Here is a 24,342-nt window from a genome sequence, read left to right on the forward strand (position 1 = left end):
AGCCTGCACAATATGCCGCATAATCCATAGCATCAGTCATCACTGAGCTTTTGAGCCCTTTCTTCTCTGTATACCACATGGCCTGCATTAAAAGCAGCAGATGGCATTATGTCAAAATATGATTTCTTCTCAACATTTTCCTCTTCAGGAGGTGAGTGGCGCATAAAATACAACAGAGCCATTCGGGAAATGGAGTTCACCAAAAAGAAACTCCAGCAAGAGTTTGAAGACAAGCTGGAAACGGAGCAGCAGAGCAAAAGACATCTTGAGAGAAGGGCAAGACACTTTGTCATATTCAATCTTTCAGAAAGGCTTCATTGAATATTTGATCGCCTCAGCTTCGTATGTTTGAATCCAACTCTAACGTGCTTGCTGCAGCTGGCCGATTTGAAGACAGACAATGAGGATGTGCAGCACTCTGTGCAGCAGCTGAAGAAGAAGTGCCAGAAGATGACGGCTGAACTGCAGGATACGCGACGTCATCTGGAGGGCCTCCAGAGCCGCAACCACGATTTGGAAAAGAAGCAGAGGAAGTCAGTTTGACCTCACCCCACACTTCCTTTCTTTCCGTCAGTCTCGACAACACAGACACACATAAGTGACAACGTTATTATATTATTATTGTATTAATTGCAATAGGCTCGTTGCACATAATCTCCCGTGTTGCCAAAAAACGACACGCCATGTTTACGGGATTTTCCCAAACTATCCATCGCAGACGTACATCATCTTTGTAAGTCCTCCTCGAGGAAAGAAGGTTCTGGGACAGAGAAAGAAATTGTGTTGCTTGAATTGAATGAAAAAAAACAATCAAGCTCATTTATAACGCTCCTACTCGGCTGTTTACGCGAGACTATGAATACACAGCTGTCGTAATTGGCCAAACCGGAAGAGGGTGAACCCGATTATCCACAACGAGGATGACGTTACGCCGCTATGTGCAAAGAGCCAATTTGAAGTAATTGAGATACAATGCAACGCAGTACTCGTCTGGAACCAGCAGAGGCGCTGTTGATTCGCTCTCAAGTAGTTTCTGGTCAAAAGAAGAAAAACTTGACATCAGCCATGGAAATATGAGCTACATCCATGCACTCCTCCACTAGGACACACTTTTATTCGGACCAATGAATACAAAATGGGTCTTTTTCTCAAGCGAATTCCAAGTGCCACGAAGAAAGAACACACAATGTCCCTCATTGTCGTCCTTTGTTTTTCTCTCCTTTCGTTTGATTCATGGGCGGGTTACAGTGTCGTGCTGATATGTCATGCTGTTTACTGTATGTCGCTTACTCAGCGATTGGCATCCCGTACGCACTGTTCCATTTCCATCCATCCATTTTCTACAACGCTTATCCTCGCAAGGGTCGCGGGCATGCTGGAGCCTATCCCAGCTAACTGCGGGCATTCCAAAACAGAAATTCTTGCAGGCTGGGCTAAAATGTACAGCTCGTCATGTGATTGCAAAGACATGACCTTGGGTCAGAGGCGGGATTACACCGTGGACTGAACACAGGTCAATCGCAGGGCGTACACATACAGACATACAGGAGAACCATTCACGCTCACGTTACAACCAAATTTATGTGTAGCGATTGCAGGTGACATCGCTAAGCACCTCACCGCATTGCATGTTCTTTTTTGCTTGCAAGTCAGGATGCCGACCCCACCCAAACACTACCCTCCCCCTTCATTTGAATAGTGGCAAAGTTGCTCTGGAATCTGCAGAATTGCATTAGCACAGAAAATGACTTGGACTGAAAGCACTCGGGAAGTCATCCCCTGCGGCTAATTGAAGATGCTCTGGGGGTGAAATTATTTTCAGTTGCGCTTCACCGGGGGAAAAATTACAACGAGGCAAGTTGACGACATGAGACACTTAGCTTTTACGTTCACCAACCATAAGTGTTTCTTGCCTCAACAACTGAAGAAAACACGGTGCACACGATCACAACCAAGTACCGAAACACCAGGCTAATGGAAGTGGAGAACAGTTGGGGGCGGGGGCTTTGATTGAAAACCCGCCATTGAAAGGTACTCGGAATAGTTACAGCAAAATTGAAAAATGTTACGAGTTTGATATGTTAAAAGTTGTTAGTGGGAATTTATGTGGACAAATGATGCAATGCAAGTTGCTGCTTTCCTATGCCACATCTCTCCTAGTATACAATTTTGTCTTTGCATACTTTCACAGGTTTCCTCATTGTTGAAGTGAGGTGCTATATTTAGTGTAATTTCCTCTCTGTGTGTGTGTGTGTGTGTGTGACAGATTTGATCTTGAGCAGAACCAGGCCCAGTCTGAGGTACAAAGAGAGAGGAGTCTGAGGGAGAAGTTGGCTCGAGAGAAAGACATAATGGCGGCTGAGATATTCAACATCCAGCAGCAGCTTCAGGTTCACAGAAAATGTTCTACATGCCGTTTGCCCTCTCTCTCTTTGTCCGGCACACTGGTCCAAGTATGCCCATTTTCTGTTCTCTCATTGGACCACAGGAAAAGGACGCTGACTTGTGCGCTGCCAACATAAAGGTGCAGCAGCTGGAGGCCGAATTGCAGGATCTCTCTTCACAGGAGTCCAAGGATGAAGCATCGCTGGCCAAGGTCAAGAAGCAGCTTCGTGATCTTGAGGCCAAGGTGAAAGACCAAGAGGAGGAGTTGGACGAGCAGGCCGGAACCATCCAGATGCTGGAGCAGGTACACGATAAGAGTGCACAACCTTGCAACTCATCATCGAAACCTCTGTGGAAAACGATTTTTGGGGTGTTTCATCTTACATTTTTATTCTGTGTGTGCCTTCGCTTCATGAATGCAGGCTAAGCTGCGGCTTGAGATGGAGATGGAAAGGCAGCGCCAGAGCCACTCGAAAGACATCGAGAGCAAGGATGAGGAGGTGGATGAGATCAGGCGGTCCTGCAGTAAGAAGGTAACTCACTCTCATTCTCAAAAGAGGCTCAGCGCTGCAACACGAAGAAGGTTGCCTGAAAAGGACAAAATGCAAGTTTTCAAACTGCTAGTAACATTTGAATGTTGCCTCATTTCAGTCCCCGACCTGTTTTGTGCCACAGATCGGTTTCAAGTCAAGCAATATTTTGACAAAAAACAAAACAAAACGATGATCTCACCATTACGCTGAACGTAGCTGTGCTGATTAGTTTCTCTGCACTGAAACGGTCCCATCTTGGGGTAATGGGATACAATGACACGCAAAGTGTGTTACTTCCTGCGCTTTGTGTCTTGTGTACTCTTTTGATCGCCGTCATTGCGGAAAATCACAGTTCACAAAGATTGGATGTTTGAATGGCAGCAAGGTATGAAGTGCTTTTTGGGCAGTTTAGAAGGCTTCATTGCCACGGTTACGAGCCTCGCCACATATTACCCGAACAGGCTTGGTGCGTGAGAATCACCTGTAGCAACATCATTTCAACAGGATTGCTGATTTTAAAAGCTTACTTTTTCTTGAAAGTCGTCTCATCATTTGCCCTTTTCCGCTGAGGCTCTCCAAACCCATTCTCATTTTTTGCCGTCTTTTGGGCTTACCTTTTTTTACAATCGACGAGCGTTTTGACGTGTACAGGGGAACAGGCGAAGTCACCTGATTTTTCAAATAAAACCTCTTTCGGACTGCGACGAGCAATACATTATTTTTTTTGTTCAGTCTCTCATGCGTGGCCCACTATCAAATGGGATCGGGAGGTGGTTGGAGAATTTTTATATCCACACGTTCCATGACACTTGCTGTGCACTCACTGACTTCAATCTAATCACATCTCATACAGGAGCTGTAAATATTCTTAACAAGATTCATTTAAAAAAAAATTTTTTTTTTAAATTGAAACCGTCACAGGGCTCAATAACTATATCATGTATGAGTTCCACATTCCGATATTAACTCAATACTCCAATCATAGTACAAATCATGTATATATCATGATACAATAATAATCACTAGATTGGTAGAAAATATGACATGATGAAAAATGGAACATGTGTTGTGACTTTGCTTTTCTTCGTGACAAAATGAACAATAGCAGACACAATTAAACAAAATGTTTTATTGGACGTTTTTATATGTAGTGTCGACACAACATGGAGAAGACAAACATGGATGGATATTAGTCCAAATCCTAACTTGGTGGGTGACAATTTGGAAATTAGAAATTACGGAACAGTTGGTGATAATTTTCGATTCGGTAGTCATCTTAATCCAGATAATCTAATCTTATTTTTATCCCACGCTGTCATTTACGCTTCTACTGAAGATGCAGTGGTGCGTAATTGCACCATGCGTAATTGCATCATAATAAAATGTTGTAGCGTGGAACAAATGAAACTATTATTTGAATTCACTTTAAGTACAAATAGCCTAAATGTAATATTTGGCATAAGGACTCCATGTCAAAAAGCTATAAGCTATAATTACATTGTGGGTGTACCTAATATTTGATAACAATTATGAAATACTACACAAACAAAAAGGTCGACGATACCTTGCACGCTTGATTTTGACAGTCTATTGTGTGCGCACCCTGATGCTCCGACCACGCGTCTCTCAGTTGAAACAGATGGAGGTGCAGCTGGAGGAAGAATACGACGATAAGCAAAAAGTGCTGCGCGAGAGACGTGATCTGGAGTCCAAACTGCTGAGCGCACAGGACCAGGTAGCCCCATTTGTCTCATCTTCATCCTGTCAACACAGACCTGTGCGCGTTTGCGTGTGGGGGCGTTTAATTTACTGCTGAATCTCGTCAGGTGCTGAGAGTTGTGATAAAAGGAGAGCATGTTTATCCACACCGGCTGGACAGGAATGATTTGTCATTCAGGTGAGCCACAGGGACGTGGAGAGCGAGAAGAGGCTGAGGAAAGACCTGAAGAGAACCAAAGTCCTGCTGGCTGATGCTCAGATTATGCTGGACCACCTGAAGAGTAACGCGCCAAGCAAGCGAGAGATCACCCAGTTCAAAAATCAAGTATGCCACTCTTTAACGCATTGGTAGATAAAAGCCGAATCCTCCGCAAAGCCTAAACATATCCGCGACCTTCTTGCATTTGTCGCTCACTTCTCACAGCTGGAGGAGTCCGAGTTCACTTGTGCGGCGGCAGTGAAGGCCCGGAAGAGCATGGAGTTGGAGATAGAGGACTTGCATATCCAAATGGAGGACGTGGCGAAGGCCAAACTGTCGGTGAGTCAACCACGCAACGTGAGGCTGCCATGGAGTCACATTGTAGGCCTCATCATATTCTTATGTGCACAACTAATTGATGAATAGTTAAAATAGTAGAAAAATAGTTTCACTTTATTTTAAAGGGGTTTGGTAACACAAAAAGAGAATGCTTGCTAACACGAAATACATTTTCTCAAGTGGGTAACATCCCCGGTAAATAATTTGAACATTATTCTTATTATTAAGTAGCACATATTTTACTATTGTCAAGTATTATATATTTGATTTGATAATATCATTTTTTTTCTTTATAACTATACAAAAATACACTTTTTAAATTTGTGCCCGACTTCAGTTGACTTAAATTAAGGCCAAACTTTAATTGACTCTGTCAATTAAAAAGTCAAATGCAAATGCGCGAACTTGATCTCCTCATTTGCAGCTGAGCCGACACCTTATTATGCGTGCGTCATCACATCTTGGTGGGATATTAGAATATTGCGTGTCCCTTGGCATGTTTCATTTTAAAAATTTGTACTAATGGGTAAAAATGTCCTTTTTTTTTTTTTTTTTTTTTCCCTTGCAATCTGCTCATTAATCGCTGTGCCGGCTGCGTTTCCAACTTATTGACGACCGAGGCTGTTTGTGTCTCTGGGGGTGCTTGTTAATTGCTGTGTATATGTCAAGGGCGTGTCTGTGAAATGTCTCCCATTCAAGAAAGCATTTGGAGGGATGAAAACCCCCAGAGGATGAACTCTTGGACATTGGCAGCTATCTTCTCCAGCTGCACATTTCCCTGCCTAAATGAGCTCATTGATTCTATCTTGCATTGGTCTCATGGTTCTGCCAGTAGTACTTCCGCATTCACTAATGACCATTTTTGATTGTGTCTCGTGAATAAATCCCGTCTCAGCTCCTGTCCTTTTCTCTTGTGCTGGATCAGTTGGAGGAGCAGGTGAGCCGCCTTCAGCGAGAGAAGAACGACATGCAGGCTCGCACAGACGAAGACCAGGAGGACATGAATGAACTGATGAAGAAGCACAAAGCCGCCGTCGCCCAGGTAACCGAGCCACACACTTTCAGCTAGCGAAAATCCATCAATGACGCTGACAGGCAGTCTGGTCTCTCCAATGGCGTGCTCTTTGAATTAGGTTGTACGTCAGATTTTTATTTGTGTTATACTTGTCATATGGACATCTCCTCCCCAAACTAGTAGATCATTTTGTAATTGTGTGCGTCCGTTAGTCTGCCAGAGATTTAGGCCAGATCAGTGACCTGCAGGCGCAGCTGGAGGAGGCCACCAAGGACAAGCAGGAGATTCAAGAAAAGGTACGCGCACCTGACTGCCTGCCTGCTTTCTAAGAGACAAATTCAAGTTGCCACGAAACACGCTCATAACAATGTTTTCTGTTTTAAATACAGTGCAACTTACTCTCGCACGGCATTGGTCATACATACGTGCTCATCAATTTGTGTTTTGATTATCTTCACATAGCAGCTGACTTTTAAAGCAGTGAAATGAAACATGTTTTAGAATCGGATTCGCTCGCAGCTGAGCTTGTGCTGCTGCTGCTTCTACCCAACAGTTGCTGTAGATGAGTTCTTCTTCTGAAACGTTTTACACCAAGAACCACCTGAAAAATACCTGGCTCGTTAAGTATTGAGGCAGTAATTCTTTTGCGTACCACTAGAAGGAGCATGCGTACCGCAATTTGAGAATCACTGAATCGGATCAAGCTCACCTTCACGTTGTTGTCTGCAAAGCCCACCCATGAGAACCGTTTTGGCCAGGAGCTGCGAGCCGTTGTCAAGGCCATGCCAGAGGCACCGATAGCCATCTGAAGCATTTGACCTTGAAATGTTTATCTCCTCCCCAGGAAAAGCGCAATCTGGCTTCTTCAGTGAAATCAAAGCAGGACTCAAAAACCCTGCTTGTCTCGGATGCAAAGTCACTCATTAAGTGCCATTGTGCCTTTTGGCTTTCATTGTGAGGGCTCTTTCCTCCTTTTATTTTCAAAATGATTCAAGTGAAAGAGGTGAACCTTGATTGGACCGTTTAAGTGACTTTCCCTGTAGCCATTACGCTCATATTCAAAAGTTTGAGTGCATTTGAATGTTCTGCGTTCAAAAAAAGGCAACTGATGATTCCTGGGATGTTGTTGCTGCGACCAAAAGCCAAAATACAAAATGTATGATGACAATAATGCAGGTTAGCACATTACAGCATTTTATAGCAATCGCAAGACATGATGCAAATATGTACACTTGCGGCTTGTGTTTCATGCATAGGAGAGCAAGATGCTGTATGTGCTACCATCTTCCTGCGTACCAAGACGTTGCGTTATTATCTTTCGGTGCATAATCTTTCTTTTAAATAGTTGCACATAGCGGAACCGTTAAATGACCAGGCTGACGAAGATAGTAGCTCAGTCATTCCACACAAGCTGCACATTTTGTTCTTCGTGTTTGAATCTGTTGGGGGGGGGGTTGGAAATGGTCCAAGATGTAGCATTTTAACATCGTGTAAATGCCTGACTCTCAGTAGTAGACACAATTATTGTGACCTTCGTGTTAGACTTAACCCCAAGCTTGTTTTTTGTCTTTTTTTTTTGGACCATCTGTAGTAGATTGGGAGCTTATCTACAAGTCATTACTCACACTTGACATGTGACATTTACTTAAGAGGGGGAAAAGTTCATATTAATTCAATGTACACATACCACAGTATTTGATTTTTCTCCAGGCCTCATTTAAAACAAGAAAGCCAAGATAAAAAAAAAAAAATTAGCATTGAGAGCGCTTTGTGGAGTTGTGGGTGCGCGTGCGTGTGTCTGCGGCGGGGATTTTCAGTCACGGACGGAAGTGTGTGTCTGTGTGTCCTTCCCAAAGCTTCATTCGCTGCAGAGTCAGCTGGAGTTTCAGGAACAATCCATGGTGGAAAAGTCTCTTGTGAGCCGTCAGGAGGCCAAGATCCGTGAGCTGGAAACCAAACTGGAGTATGAGAGGACACAGCTCAAACGTTTGGAGGTCAGACGATCCTTGTGTCTCTTAAATGTCAAAGAATATTCTTTAGAAGAAAGAAAAATCCAACACGACATTTGGATTGTGTTCGTATCAAGAGGCAGACGTCAAAAACACTCAGCCATAACATTGTCTCCGATGATAACCAATACAAGAGCTGTATCAAAGTCCTTGCAGAAGATAATTCATGCTCCGTTTTTGTCAACAATGTCATTGAGTCAACCGAGGAGGTTACTTTTTTTGTTGTATTCTTTCATCGTTTGTTTGCTTAACTACTACTCCACTTTTCTCTTAGAGCCTGGTGGGTCGTCTGAAGGAGAACCTTGAGAAGACGTCCGATGATAGAAACCAACACATTGCTGCAGAGAATAGAGAGAAGGAGCAGAATAAGAGGATGCAGAGACAAATAAGGGACATCAAGGAAGAAATGGCAGACGTGTCCAAGAAGGAAGTGGAGGCGAGCCGAAAGAAACACGAGCTGGTAAGCGTCGGGCTGTGGCGGGATAATACGATGGTACTCAGAACCGAGAAGGAAACGATTTCTTTTACTTTCTTTTCACCAGGAAATGGACATTGAGAGTTTAGAGGCGGCAAATCAGAGCTTACAAGTGGATCTCAAACTGGCCTTTAAGAGGATAGGCGACCTGCAGGCGGCCATCGAGGACGAAATGGAGAGTGACGACAATGACGACTTAATCAACAGGTACAAAAAGACACTTTTAATTGCTCGGATTTAAAAATGTGTCACCTTGTTCAATTCGGAGTGTATCCAGAACACTGTAGCGTAACATTGTGTTGAAAGAAAGGATTCCTAATGAGCGCACCGTTTTGTTTTTGCCATTATTTTCTTTTTGGAGCCTGTCAATCATAACTTCTTTGTCTCCAGCAGCGAGTTCTTCTAAACCGAGTTTGTAATTCTGGGTCTTTCATCACTCTTGCGTCTCTGACCTGGTTCAATGGTGTTGTCTGCTGCTGATCTTTTGTATAGGTGTGAGTCACGTGAAGTAACACAGACATTTTACAAGGTAGAAAGATGGACAAAAAAAAAACACAAAAAAAAAACATGCAAAGTGTTCGAGAAGAAAGACCAGAGACGGATTTATAGTAGATAATGATCCAGTGTGAGAGTAGAAGAATGTTAATGTTGGAATATGTCGTGAGCATATCTCACCTGTTCTTTTTCTCTGTTTCCTCGTTGTCGTTTTGGTGTCGTCCACACTCTCCCTGCAGTTTGCAAGACATGGTGACAAAGTATCAGAAAAGAAAGAACAAAACGTGAGAGTGGAAAATGCGTTCTTTGTGTTTGTCATGGTAGTTGTTTTTGCACCTTTTTTTTTTTTTGAGACAACAATGCAGTATTTCTTAGAGTTGCACTAATAAATACCATCAACTGCTTGATAAATTCACTGTAATTTATGTGCCAATATACTGCATTGCAGTTTTTTTTTATTTATTACAAAATTATATAGATATTTACATTACATATATTGGGGAACAACAAATCAAACACTTTTTGGCGTCATTCTTTATTCCCCAAGCTGTGGAAGAATGAAGACCACACAATGAAAACTATCACAGTTTGACTGTAATACTGCATTGTTATCTTCTGGATTCCCCCCGCCCCCTTCATCTTCATCAACCGCCATTATTTATTTGCTATACTTGCTATTGTCCTTAACGTTATACTATGTTGTGTGTGTGTGTGTGTGAAGTGAAGTGTGCACACAGCTTTGCAAAGAATAATCTACATTAAAACATAAGAAATGAACTCACTCAAGTTTGCTTTTGCCATTTGAAAAGACGACATTAACCTGTGTATTCTTTGCTGATGTGCATGGGAGAAGACCAATCCCCCCCCCCACCCCCGCCCCCCCATACCAAAAAAAAAAAAAAAAAAAAAAAAAAACAACCTTCCTGTGCTTGTAAAGTGAAAGTAGCATCTGCGACCTCGCACCCATTCCCTGCAGCGTCAGCGGGTGCGCGGTGGACCGCCCTCAGAAAAGCTTTCGCCTCAAAACCAGTTGTTAAACCATCAATCTAGTTTTTCATAGCCTGCTTACAAATTTCTCTTATTGAACGCTTAATAAGACTGACCAGGCCCCGTTTCCTTTTAGACAGTATACTGTGGAACCAACGGTCGGTTTATAAACTACAGAATGTAGGTTTCAGCATTGAAACCTACTTTATCTGCAAACATTCAACTTTAACGTACCGTATGTTGCCTTCCACAAAGCGAGACATACTAAATCAACTTCCCTTTTGCTATCCGTTTTTTTCCCATTGACTAGATGTTTTCTTTTTTATGTTGCAGAGAAATGAATTGCTTAATTGCATAGTCATGACATTTACAGCAGGGCTGAGGAGTCAGCTTTTCGTTCAAATTCTCAAGTTGAATATCCAAATGTCATTTTTGGGCTTTTCAGTGCAATCTTGAAGTGTATACAAATGCAGCATGCTGAGAGGTGTTTCTAAGGCTTTTCCAGTCACATGAAGCTAAATGAGGTTAACAGAATGTTAGACACGCCTGTTGGTGCATTTCTACACCACTGACAACTACAACAATAATAAACGGGCTGTTAATGTCAAAATGAAGCATCAATATTGTGGGGTCGAATTTTTGAAAGGGATTCACATTACAGGCAAGGTGAAAAAACTGTATGGCATGCAAGAGACACTATTCAATGTGAATACACTTGTCAATATATCTGGTAATTGAGGTTTAAAATGTGTGGTGCTGGAGCCATAACATTGAGCCATATGTGATTCGAGGCTGAGTTTGAGTCATTGTGACAAAGATTTACAAGCAGTCAAGGCTGATTGTCAGAAGCCATTAACATTTACTTTCAAATTCTTGGGGCTTGCTTGTATCTGTAGACCTCAGGAGCGGTTAGCAAGGAGTGCAGGGCCAAGGACAAATTGGTTCTGACACCATTTGCACAGCATTCAATTGCAAGTCACCTTTTATTTCACAGCGTTTTATAGTGGGAAGTCAGTGAGGGATTTTGTTTCAGCATTTTTCTCGATGTTGCTTTCATTATTTTTCGGTGTAAAAAAATGCAAAATGTTAAATTTGGCTTGTTCACCTCTGCATTAGGAAAACGGCTTTTCACCACAGATCCTCCCTCGAAATGGAGATAGAACAGTTTGTTCTGAAAAGGAAAATGAGCGAATATGTGACACCGGTGATAGTCTCCCCCCCCCAGATGAGTATGAGGACACCTGATAAAGCTTACCAGCACAGTTATCACTTTGCACGGTCATGAATAAAGTTTTCTCCTCGGAATCAGCAAATACGCCGAGATGGATGATCTTGTCACTTTTATTGATAGTTAGGCGTCTGTAGACTGTAGATGAATTATACCAGCATTTAGCGAGAACAAGACATTTTCCCTGGATGAGACACAACATCTATGGCTGTGAATGATAAGAGGAGATGATATGAAGATGAAACCATTAATCAAACCTTTCTCCCTGCAGCCATTAAAAAAGTATACAGTAATACATTTTATGCTTGGCAGACAATACATGTTTGGAATTTTTGATTATTAACCGTTTTAGTATTGGATAACTAAGATAGCAATACCGTATACTGACTTACTGCCTTACTAATATCTCATCACTAATTCTCAGTGTGGGGTAAACCCAAGTCAAATCAATTATGTAAGAAAAAATAAAAATCAGATGAGGCAATAGGTGCAAACGCTCCAAAAAAATGGACTATGCTGCAGACCATTCCATATAACTAAAAATATTGGATGACCTCATGAGTGGCCGGCATCCTCGATTGCAGAGTTTATCAGCTGTTTATTTGGAATAAGGTGTCTGATGTTTGAGGAGGCCTGGAGGAGTACAAATGTTTGCGTAAAGGTGGAGCGTGACGGGCTGATGTTGACGGAATTGTTGCTTCAGTGTTATAATTGTAATGGAATGTGGAAAGTAATTCATTTTGATTCCATTTATTAGAGCTGTGGCCACTATTGACGATTTACAGTAACCACATAAATAGTAGTCTTCTAGTTTTGTACAAAATTGAGCCCATTACTTTTTCTGTTTTAAAAAAAAAAAAAAAAAAAAGTTTTTTTTTTACTTTTTAAACTTTGATTTTTTTTAGATTCTGACTCTATCACTGATATTATTGCAGGAAGATGCACTTTTTAAAGAAATGTTCGCATCCTCGAAGTGCAACCACTTCAGGAATACAAATTGTGAGTCACACTAAAAATTCAGAATTGCATTTAAAGGCATGAATAAGGATGACGTCTGAGCAGGTGGAATCTGTCGTTTCCCCCTCCAACTTTGATCCGCAGGTCTCTATATTGATTGTTATGTCAAGCGTTAGGGGCCTTTGGGTGCTCATGGCTCTGCTCCTTTACAAGCACCAGGAGCAGGTGAGATGCCACACAGATGCTAACAGCCAGCAGCCAAACAAGTTGATTATCCCGCCAAGGGCTTCATCTGCATTCTGCCTGAATCATAATACATGTGCTTTAATACATGTTGAGTAATTGCATGAGATTTATGCTGCTTCTCTCTGCACTGCAATGCATCGCCATAACTTCCTATTACAAAGTGACCATTTATTAGACTGTATTGTGTAATTCATGAAATTCCACTGCTAAATATTCATTTAACAAGCCGTTCTCTCTTTTACTTACCTGTCTATTCGAAGTAAAGCAGACGAAGGGAAAAAAATTCGGTTGACTGATTTTGTTAAATACAGTAATTGTCCATAAAGTGTCGATAAGCACAGGACTTGTTGGAATGAATGAATTTTTTGTTTTTGGTTTTGTTTTTTTACTGTCTGGCACGTCCCAATAACAAACCTCTTTGTACTCACAGTGGGCAAGAGACAGACACAGATTCTGAGGTGGAGGACCGTGTGGATGGGGTCAAGTCTTGGCTCTCCAAGAACAAAGCTTACTCCAAGCTCCAGTCGGACGAGGGAAGTCTGAAGAGTGCCAGGTCAGTGATTCCTCCTCCTCCTCCTCCTCCTCTCATCCGCTTGCCTCATCACAGATAACCACATGCACCCTTCCGATAGAGCGGTGATAAGGGCTATATTGAGCCGTGCGCTTGGTTACTCGGTCATGCACTTTATACAGCAGTGTGCATAAATCTTTGGCCATCAGTCGATATGTTTGATCAATGCCGTTATGACTATATTTAATTGAATTCTCCCAACAACAACAAAAAATGCATTTGTTTGTCAATCTTTTTTGATTAGACTTTTTGGTTAGACTATACTAACAAGCGTAGTTGCAAGAACCGATGAAGCCTGCTTGGATGAGAGGCGAAACGTCTTTTAAGACAACCGGAACTTCCTTGTTGGAAAATCTGGTTGACATACAGACAAACCAATTATAGCCAAAAAAATAAATTCCTTGAGAGATAACTAACTAGAGTCTTAAAAAGTCCCAACATTACCTGAAGTGGGGGAAAAAAAAGGATTGGTAATTTATGCGATTAGGTGTCATTGCTCTCCTTTCCACTAATCTGTCTAATGACAGCAGGCGGAATAGCGAAGTGGCTGCTGTCACATTTATTGAAGTGGCCTGTGGCCAGTTGGCGCCTCTGCTAAATGATGTCTCTGCTTCCATACATCTTCTCACTTGTTGACTCCCACACTGCCCACAATGCTTAGTGTACATAAACAGCAATAGCCAGAGGGAGGGGGCGCTCCCTTGCCATCACCCTGCAAAGGACAAAAAGAACGTCACAGATTTTCAGTTCCATCCGACATTACAGATTAACACCAGGGCACCGACTGTAGGAACAATATGCTGCTCATTAAATTCATTTCTTTGCCTCAACAGAAATGCGTCTTTCATTGGTTTTATCTTATATTTTGACACCCTGTAGATATGCAGCAAATGTGGATGCCAGAGATATGAAAGAGGGTAAGGAGAAGACAAGTGACGGAAGTCAAGATGGCAAAGACGTAGAGCAGAACAGGTCGTTGTCTGTCATGAGCTCCCTGAGCTACAGGAAACGTTCAAACCTTAAAGACTCCATCGGAGGGACAGGCGATGAGAGCTCCCTCTTTAGTGCATTAAAAGAACAGCCGGACACCCCTGACCGTACCTCAATCCGTAAAAGCAAATCCAAGTCTGGAGATCTCCAGGAGGACTGGAAGAAGAGCCAAGCCCAGGAAGACTTTGATGACAAAGGCTCTGTCATTTCCTTGGCCTATTCTGAGGCCACCAGCAAGGCGAGGAAGGGTTTGGAGTCACGCTGGACCTCGCGAAGCAGCCCTGAATTTGATAAGGACTCCACTATCTCCTCCACGGTGCCCAGCAGGATGTCCACCAGGAGGGGGATGTTGGACGATGACGATATCAAGTCCACCATCAGCAGCGTGAGTCGTTCTAGCCCAAGATCGTTGCATCGTAGCAGCTCCTGGAAAGACGACAGGCGCAGCAGTTCTCGCCTGTCTCTCGCTCGTAGCTGCGGCCTGAGTGAGTTCGGTGTGCATGTAAATGATGACGACAACGAGGATGGCCGAAGTGTCGCTTTTACCGAAGGAGGGACTTCCCCTTATAGTCCTCGCTCCACCGCCCGTAGTTTCTCTACCCCGGCCCGGGCTCGCTCTTCGGATTGCAACCCACCAGATACATCTGACATCAAGCCTGTCACCCATCGAAATTATTTGGACCCTGACTTGGAGGCCGCCATCAATGAGGTGCTCAGCTTCAAACCCATCAAGTTCAAGCGTAGCAAGCTTGATGAGTCCAGTGACGAGGAAGCAGATGAGAAGAAGGGTCTCGCGAGCCAGACGGGAAGAAAGGTGGGAGATGAGGAAGAGCTTCGATGCGGTAAATCCAGCTTGCTTCGCTCTGCATCCAGTTCCGCTCTGGACTATTGCAGTCGGCCATCTAGCACCTTTAGTACGAGCTCCCACAGTCGCAAAGACAAAAAATGCAAGATCGCTCAGTCGGACGACTCCTCTTCAGATGATGGTCACAGCAGAAAGAGCTCAAGACGAAAGAGGGGCAAAAAGTCGAAAAAGAGATCCAAGAAAAAGGAAAGCGAGTCTGAAGATTCCTCTTCATCATCAGAATCGTCTGAATCCTCCTCGTCGGACTCCACGGTCTCGTACCGCAGCTCGAATAGTGTTAAAAAGAGCCCGAAGCAGCCGTCCGATGACGAGAGAGGAAATGTGGGTGGCGGAACACCCAGGAAGCAGGATAGCAAGAGGAAACAGAAGAAGATGGATAACCTGATGATGAAGTACCTCTACAGGCCCGACAGTGACTGATGGCAACAAATGCAGGTGATCTGCTTGGCGTGACAATAACCCTGGACTCTGAAACTCGTCCTGGATTGCTCACTTAGCCGACTAATTCACTAACTGCTGGCCTTTGTGTTCTCATGTGGATACACATTTGATGTGTGATTTCATTGGTTATTTTCCCTCTTAAACACTAACTTGTGATCACACAGCTTTTGCTCAGTTCAATTCAATTCAATTCAATTGATGTTTTCCAGCAACAGTTAAAACCAGAGAAGCAATCCACACTTTGGAATCTCGGCTTTCCTTTTCAAAGCAATTTTATATTATTCCATCTCTATATTTCTTACAGTTTTGAAAGGTGTCAGCAAAGCTCAGGGAACTTTTATGCTGTGCCGTCTTTTATTGATTTAATAATGTCTAAGGATGTAGCCTTTACAGTTGCAGAATAACTACGTATATTTGATTACTGTAAGTACAATCGCTATGTGATATATGTTATTCCACTATGTCTTTATTATTTCCAGTGAGTGCCTTGTAGGAAACCCCCCGGTTTACTGTACGTTCCACCGTACTGTATGTTACACCCTAGCCGAGTTTTTAACATTTACAGTACTTAATGTTTTTGAGGTCTCGAAAAAGAATACAAACACATTTAAACATAATATATTGAGAGAGAGAGGGAGAGCAAGAACAATGGATAACACACAAATATTGTACAAAGAGTCTAAAAAAAATAGTAATATTGTTAATGGTAATAACACTGTAAAAACACAACATTTTGGAGCCACGATACAGCAGGGATTTACTGTATACGCAAATTTAGACGTTTACAGTTACGAGAAAGTCACGTGTATGCGTATGTGTTGACCTTCACAGCCCTTCTGTGTCCAGGCGACAAATGACCCCCGGAAGATCTGACAAAGAGGACGAAGTGGACTTAAACGCCGACAGGCAGCTGTTGAGGCCGAGCCACGGCGAGTGCACGTCGTAACTCAAAACTCGGGTCACCTTGTGCTCTCAAGTGAAACCAAAATACACAGGAGGGATTCAATCCCATTGAGGTGGGATCGTTTCATTTGAGGATTCTGTCATATTTGTTCTTCCTCACGAAAGCCGGTTTGCTTCTGAGGCTTATGTCTGCTTACCTTTTATGTGATGCTTGAAAAAGTTAAGTGAAGCTGAGATATTGGGGGGAGGGCGGCTCTTGCCACTTCTGTATTTTAAAGGGCTGCTCTTCAGGCAAATTTAAGCATTCCTCTGCACTTCCTGTCTATTCAGAGGATTTAGATAAGCCTGCTCTGGATGGACTTCTCCTAGAAAGTCTGACCAACTCCTAAGACTCTCCTTATCTCTTTACCTATTAATGGGGGCTTGCTCAATGGGAAGAATTTGGTCCCCTTTAAATTAATTATCATAAATTCTTTATTTACATATAATTGATTTGTTTTTTACACAAGTGTCTTGAATGTTAATACTTGCAGAATATTGTCAGATTGGAACGACACCAAACTGTAGTCCACATTTGGACATTGACAGAATAATTTACAACCTGCTATGAAGCCACATGAAAGATTGAAATGTCTTTTAAGGGAATTATATAAAAGACAAGCTTGTACTTGTTTAATAGTTTATGTAAGCTTAGAATATTTCCAATAAGGTGCAGAGTATTTTTGCTCTTGCGATATGAAAATCAAGTTTGTCACTCTTTTTTTGGAGGTCATTTGTTTATTTATTTTGACCATTATAGAGCACGCAAGATGAGAAAATATGGTTATTGTTATTCTCTATTTAATATGTCAGATTGCTGATGTTGACTTTTTTTTGGAGGCGTAAAAGTATAGTGAGCTATATATTATGATACAGAATTTGTATGACTATTATTCATAGAATGCAGTCAAATATACTTAAAAAGGCAGACTGTAATACATTTAGTAGAACTACTTACGGATGTGATTAGTTAGACACTGGATATTTCTATTTTGGGCCTTATGATGATCGAGAGCTTATGAATTGAAATGATGTCCAAGGAAGTCGCCGTATATCGTGCATGTAGTCGTCCTGCAGTCGGCACTCGTGTAAAGAAACGCCTCAGTTGCTATTAGCATAGCTTCCCAGAAGAAGCTAATTTGCATTTCATGTCTTATTTTGGCTCCCCCCCGCCCCCTTTCCTCTTTGCGCCGCACATGAATAATAAATATAGAAACACAGACAACTTTGATGTCAGTGATCCCAAATAAGTTTAAATGAAAACATTTATTGCTGCCGTTACAGTCTGGTCTGGTTTCATTTTTTTTGAATGTATCACTGTTTATAAAATGAGCTTTTTCAAGGAAATAAATGAATCTGTTACCAAATCAATGACAACTTCCTGTCATTTAGGCATCATGCCAATTTTGATTCACTCGCATTCATTCGCAGGCCAGAAATGAGTTTTAACCAAACAAGTCGTGAATGCGTTTAATTAAATTGAGCCCTGACCCCTGAGTATCTTCTCAGCGTAGCCGTCGGCTTCTCCGGAGATTACGAGAAGAAACAAACAATTCATGGAAATGAATGAAGCTGAGCTGCAGGGAATGCAGACTGATGCTGTTGCTCACATGCTCACTGAACATTTTAATATGTATACTGCACAACTCCAACGTGCAAACTAAGCTGGAGGCCTTTTAAAGAAAGCAAAGAGATCCTCCTCCCCATCAATCTCCATCCTTATGCAGTATACAGTGGGGTCGACTGAAATAGATTGATGCTTTCTAGAACCACCACTTTGCTGGATAGTCACGCTCAGTATGTTTTGCTGGAGCAAAAAAAAAAAAAAAAAAAGAAAAATTCCTCATTTATCCAACCAATCTATAATCCCCGTTCCGACACACAACCTGTCCTTCACTCTGCCCGAGAGCTTTTGATGCAATTTCACCTCGCTTGTGTGCACCCTCTGGGTGGCTGCTTAAAGGTTTTTCCATTTAGTGGCAGATTAAATTTGGCTTCTGATTTGACTTATTTAGCTTTCTAACACTTTCCCAAACCGCTGGAGCAGGAAGTCATTAGGCTGGCAAAGTTGAGCAAGTCTGTGTTTATGGAGCAAACACCTTCTCTTATAGTATAAAAAGTCTACACACCCCTGCTCAAAATTATTATTATTATTTTTTTTGTGATATTAAAAAAAAAAATAGTTAAACCTTTACAAAACTTGTTCTGCCATTAATGTGACCTATGACCTGTACAACTCCATTGAAGAACGCTTTTAAAGAGGGGAATTAAAACTCACTGAGGTAATGTGGTAGTGCAAGTGTGCACACCCTCTTACGAGAGATGTGGCTATATTTTGATTTAACCAGTCACCTTCAAACTCATTACATGGCAGTCAGCGCACACCTAGCATCATTTAAAGTGCTTCTGATTAACCCTCAAATCAAATTCAGCTGTTCCAGTATGCTTTTCCAGACATTGTTGTTGTCACATCTGAATGCCCAAGCCACGGTCCACAGAGAGCTTCCACAGCATGACAGAGCTCATTGTTCAAAGGTACAGTAGCAGTCAGGAGATGGGTGCAAAAGAATTTACAAGACATTGAATATACCATGGAACACGGTGAAGACAGTCATCAAGTGGAGAAAATATGAATGACATCAAGAATCGGATCCCCCTCCAGGCCTTATCTTACAAATAAAAACATCCAAGCCGAAAACACACTCCTCCCCCAACGTATGTGGGCAAATGTGTTGTGGTTCAATGAAAACAAGGTGGAACTACAAACGTAATGAACAAAATGTATGTTAAGCGCAAACACAACACTGCTTTTCACCAAAAGAATACAGTACCTACAGAGAAGCATGGTGGTGGCAGTGTCATGTTCCCCCCTTTTAAACAGTCCTCCATGTTAACATTCATATTTGAATTCAGCAGCCGTCAATGGCAGTGAACGAGTTAAACAATTCCCAAATAGCAGTCAGTGTTGGCACAAATATTTCAGGCTTCAGCTCGAAAGCAACAAAATGTGAGGAAAAGTCTACTAGACCATCTGAACTTTATTTGGGGTTAATCAAAGACACTTTAAATGGTTTCAGGTGTGTGCTGACTCCTGTTCAACATGACTTTGAATGTAACTGCTTACTGTGAACACAATCACTTCCCCGATTTTAAGAGGGTTTGAGGGTTTCTTATTTGTTTATTGTTCCCTCTTCAGAAGATGTCCTTTTTTCTCTCTCTCCATTTGAGATATTTAGAGGTCACATTATAGATGAAAAGGTTTAAAAATGATCTTGGTCTAATTTTTTTTATACCACAAAAACCTGGCAATTGAACAAGGGTGGGTATAATTTTTGTATCCACTGTTTTTTTGTTTTGTTTGGTCACTCTTACTCCTCCATTGTGTGAGCAATGGTGCCACACACCATTATTTTACAGAATACATCATTTCAATTTGATGTAGAACACTGGACTATTTGGTTCCTGCAATGCTTTACATGTCATGTGTAATTTACATGCAGCTGTGTTCTTCCCTGACATGAATGGAAATTACTTGTCTCCTCCAATAAGACCCTGCTCCACTCTGGACAAATATGCACCTTTTAGAATTACAAACAAGCTGGAGAGCGGCCAAAACCAGTCCGATTTTTAAATATAATAGCAGTTGTTGCAAAACAGCTCTATTTGCCAACCATCTCCATATTGTGACCTTGGTTTCAGGCGGGAAGGATTAGTGGGGGTCTAGTAAAGGGAGAGGATGTGTTTAAGCAGTTACTCCCCTTTAATATTAGGGTAGGTCATGTATTGATGGATACCTGTCACCAATAAGGCGATGATTGGAGGCACTGGGATGCTGTCTGCGGGGAACAGGTGAGGAGGCTGCCTTCATTTGCAATTCTAAGATGGTGGAAACGCGTCTGAGTGCACCGCTCGGGTGCCTCCCTTTGTTTGCACATATCATTTCCACTCTAATGAACACTGCACAGTAGCAAGCCCTTGTAACGAGGCTCAAAAGGCTAGCCTCAAACATTGTTTACATTTTCCATGGGCCTTTGCAGAGCCTGGGGAACAATACAATCATTTTCCTCCCTCTGTGTAGAAGCTACCATAAAAGTAAATCACACCTTCAGCTGTGGCAAATCTTTGATATATTTTGGTTTGTGCACCCACTCATGCCGAAGCACAGTGTGAATCTTGAAAACAAATAGCTGAAATCAGCGGCCGAGGGAAAATTTCGATGTTGAATTCGTTGCTCTGTAGCGTCGCAATGAGCCAAGGTTTGCAAAAGACTCCAGGTTATGTCTTCACGTCGTCATGTCTGCAAAAACATTCTTACCTCTTTTCTCACTGCTTTTTATTGCTGTGTGTAAAAATTGAAGCCTTAAGAATAGCGTGGTCCACAATTGGGGCAATTCTAGGGGGGTGAAAATGGCTTCTCCTTCAAGTTCCTCTCAGTGTTAAAGTATTCAAACATTAAATCAGTCACCGGGTTCACAAAAGAAGTGGTCACGGGAATGTGAGTTCATGACTGTGTTTCGCCCTTCGCTTTAGAAAGTGTTGTTTTGGAAACACACTTTGGACAATATCAGCAACCCTACAATGCCAAGGAAATGTACACTTAGTGGCAATTTGATTGTGTGCAATTCTATTATTTTAATTAGGAAGAGTTGAATGGGACATTCACTCACCAGTTAAGTCATTCATTAAGCTGCAAGAATGTTGTTTTTCTGTTCAAAAAGCTGTACTTGTATATTAGGCTGTTTAAATGATCCGTGACAATTTCCAAAAGCACATCCTCATTAACTAATACAGTTGACGCCAGTCGGTCGGGTGTGTGAACATTATTCCACCAACACAAACCCTAGTTTATTTACAGTATATCATTTTGCAATAATTGTTATTGATAAGCATTCACAAGAAGTACATTCAAGTAACCTACAGGGAATTTTGCTTTCTACACAATCCAGCACAGACAAGTACCCTTTAAGGAGTTGTGCTTTCTAAATCCAACACAGAAAATCCTACAAAATTATCACAAGTACAAGCTCATTTGAGTGTTGTTCTTAACTAAATTCAAGTTACACTATTAATTACGAGTCCATACAAGGTACCATAACATTGCCTTAACCATGTTTGTTTGGATTAGGAGCTATGAGTATACTATACGACAGCATAAATGTGGACATTGGTTTAATCTGTCCAAAGAATCCGATTTTAGAGTTCCACATTCCTATTTATTCAGCCTAATGATGGCCCGCACTTGCACGTGAGATCTCCTCGGACTGCGTGTGGGTATAGTTCCAGGAAACTCAACACCAACAGCCGCCAAATGCAAACTCAATATTATCTGCTTTATCATTTGTCATGAAGTAATAAAAGAATGGACCACACTTGACCAACTAGGGAGTCGATTTTAAGTTAAAAAAAAATAAATAAATAAATAAATGCCTTTGACTCCATGAAGACAGACTTGCACGGTGATTTATAAAATATACATTTTTACTGGAGCACCTTTTTTCCATTGCAATGGTGTATGGAGGCAGAAACTATTGTTATGAGTAACCCAAGCAGTAAGTCATTATACAATTATACAAGATCATTTGTGTTTTAACCAAAGATGATTCCTGTTATTATGTTATATAGTAGTTAAATGCCAAGCACTAACATCCTCGTTTGAACTGACATTTGGTATTCACTGCCATTCATTATTGCCTACACTCCACTGCTGCACTCTAACGCTATTTCCAATGATCCTTGAATCTCCAGATCCTAATTCCAATTCGGGAGTCATGCTGTTGCTGAGAACTGCTGCCAAACATACAGTTGTCCTTAATTCTGCATGTTCGGCACAGGAGCCCACTATATGCTATAAGGTGACTGCTATGAACAGCCAACATAACACTTGATTATTATCGGGGTTATGTTGTCAATAAATACATTTTAAAAAATGTGATTTTTTTAAATAAATGACAAAATACTTCACCGATGAGTAAATCTGCAGCATGTTCCTGAGTCAGAGCCAAGTTCTTGGCAGCTTGCTGGTCTTTGCCACCAAAATTCCAGAGCTAGCAAGTACCACAGCCGTAAATGCGAAGATAGCAGGAGTTAACAATGCGTTTTACTGCAGAATTCACAAGCACATCTCCTCGAGCAGATGGCATGTTTGGCGTCACTCCAAACACCGCTATGATACACTGCACCAGGATATCCCAGTTCCCAATTTAAGGTCGAGATCCAAAATCGGTTGCCAAAGATGGCAAATTGATCATCAAGCAGATGCACACTTTCTTGGCAAATGATTTGATTCATATTTGTTTTGATCAATTTATCATTAGTTTTTTTCATCGTCTTGGGTCCCAGTTGGAGACCAAAATTTGTAATTTGGGTCTTGAGATGAAAACATTTGGGAAACACTACATCACACTGAATGTTTTTGTCTCCAGTTGGCTTTCCACCTTGTAGTCGGTCGTCATTACATATTGTAGGTTTGCACAGGTGTTAAAAAATCCAGTAAAACTCATCTGATGGCAAAAGGCAATATTATTGTTGTTTTAGCTAGATATTCGATGTAACATTATTTCTCTTCCTTTTTTTCAGGAAGAAGTACATTTTTACCAACATTTGATCCTTGGAAAAACCCAACCAGTCATTCACAGAGGAGAACCATTCACCACCCAGCAGCAAGGTATTGAATAGAAATGATTAATTCAAAAAACGTATAAAGTGTTGAAATAGTTCCTTAAACCTTGGCAGAGATTGACAGTGAGACATCGAGGTAATCAAGCGAGCGTGGTACCGGTGAGGAGTATGCTGACATTCGCCGTTTCTTTTTGGCGTCTCTGTCTCGCTGTGCATGCGAGCCTGAGTGACGAGATACTGACATTTACAATCTCCGGCACTGAAGTGTGGCTCAGCATGTTAGTGGGTGGTCTTCGTCATCACTGGTGAGTTTTGGAACATAATAAGTTTTCGATATTTTTGCTGTAATAATTACATACTCTGTTAATTCACACGTGCTCGCTACTCCGCGTTTAACATTCAATTTCATTAAAGCAACAGAATAGGGAATAATCGAGGCTATTGCTGCATTGGAAATGCTTGTCTGTGTTATTATCAGCACGACCAAGGTCGCCATGGTAATGACATAAATGCTCCTCACTTTATTATAAGTCAGTCACCTTTTAAATTCTTTTGTAGCTGTGATTTAAAAAAAGAAAAAAGAAATTACTACAGTACAAATTGTTGCTGTAATTATGTCATAAAAGGAATGCCATTCAAAAGGCTGTTTTGTGTACTTAACAAAAGTGCTCATAATTTGAGGCACTGCTCCCTACTACTTTTGTTCAACCGGAGTAACACAATTGAATTGCTTGCAATCAGTTTGTTGTTTTGGGGTGTTAAAATTGGGACTGAATAACCAGTTGTGTCAGAAAGTATATTGATGAACAATTACTAATATTTGTTGAATCCACCTTAAAAAGATCCATAAACATTTGGTCGTCAAGTACGATGTATTCGGAGGTGCCTACTTAACCCGGTGTGCTGCATTGATATGACAAATCTTCCTGTCCACCAATGATTGACACTATTACAGATGAAGTTAAAACCCAATCACCCAAAACTTTTTTTTAATTGTCCTGACGATCAGGTCAAATTTGAACATATTTGCTCTCTTACGATCAAATTTAGCAAAGACCCAATTTTCGATGTCTCTAAACAATTGCTCTGAGTGATTATCCTGCGGTGTGTGATGTGTTAAAAGAGATTATTTTTCCACCTGATTTGCTCGGAAAACAGGCGAGGCCCACAATCGTAAATGTTAAACCCGTTCAATGTTTACGATCACAGATAGTTTCCATTTAGAAAAACATACTCCACTTATTGTGCAACACTTTTACAATGCCAGACATTGTCTGATTGTGCAATAAACTTTTTGGGGTTTTTGTTTTGTTTTTTGTGTATTTTAC

At 41.5% G+C, this 24,342-nt stretch overlaps 1 protein-coding gene across 18 annotated transcripts in view; it reads left to right on the forward strand.

Moving 5' to 3' along the window:
* Positions 1-24,342, forward strand: part of LOC133466957 (unconventional myosin-XVIIIa-like) — a 78,129-nt gene that overhangs the window by 37,630 nt on the left and 16,157 nt on the right. For 11 of the 18 annotated variants that reach the window (XM_061751224.1, XM_061751226.1, XM_061751228.1 and 8 more), the window contains 17 exons: positions 149-276; positions 379-533; positions 2,267-2,390; positions 2,489-2,689; positions 2,808-2,918; positions 4,549-4,653; positions 4,816-4,962; positions 5,062-5,175; positions 6,101-6,217; positions 6,403-6,486; positions 8,047-8,184; positions 8,474-8,659; positions 8,742-8,881; positions 9,409-9,453; positions 13,018-13,140; positions 14,038-15,448; positions 16,286-17,767. In XM_061751224.1, coding sequence (XP_061607208.1) covers positions 149-276; positions 379-533; positions 2,267-2,390; positions 2,489-2,689; positions 2,808-2,918; positions 4,549-4,653; positions 4,816-4,962; positions 5,062-5,175; positions 6,101-6,217; positions 6,403-6,486; positions 8,047-8,184; positions 8,474-8,659; positions 8,742-8,881; positions 9,409-9,453; positions 13,018-13,140; positions 14,038-15,433 — 3,314 coding nt within the window. In that variant the 3' untranslated portion in view covers positions 15,434-15,448; positions 16,286-17,767. Of the gene's footprint in view, positions 1-148; positions 277-378; positions 534-2,266; positions 2,391-2,488; positions 2,690-2,807; positions 2,919-4,548; positions 4,654-4,815; positions 4,963-5,061; positions 5,176-6,100; positions 6,218-6,402; positions 6,487-8,046; positions 8,185-8,473; positions 8,660-8,741; positions 8,882-9,408; positions 9,454-13,017; positions 13,141-14,037; positions 15,449-16,285; positions 17,768-22,141; positions 22,249-22,972; positions 23,061-23,128; positions 24,319-24,342 lie in introns of those variants that run through there. The other 7 variants (XR_009785083.1, XR_009785084.1, XR_009785085.1 and 4 more) reach the window with 5 other exon arrangements.

This window comes from Phyllopteryx taeniolatus, chromosome 17 (assembly GCF_024500385.1).
Source record: "Phyllopteryx taeniolatus isolate TA_2022b chromosome 17, UOR_Ptae_1.2, whole genome shotgun sequence".
Lineage (NCBI taxonomy): Eukaryota > Metazoa > Chordata > Actinopteri > Syngnathiformes > Syngnathidae > Phyllopteryx > Phyllopteryx taeniolatus.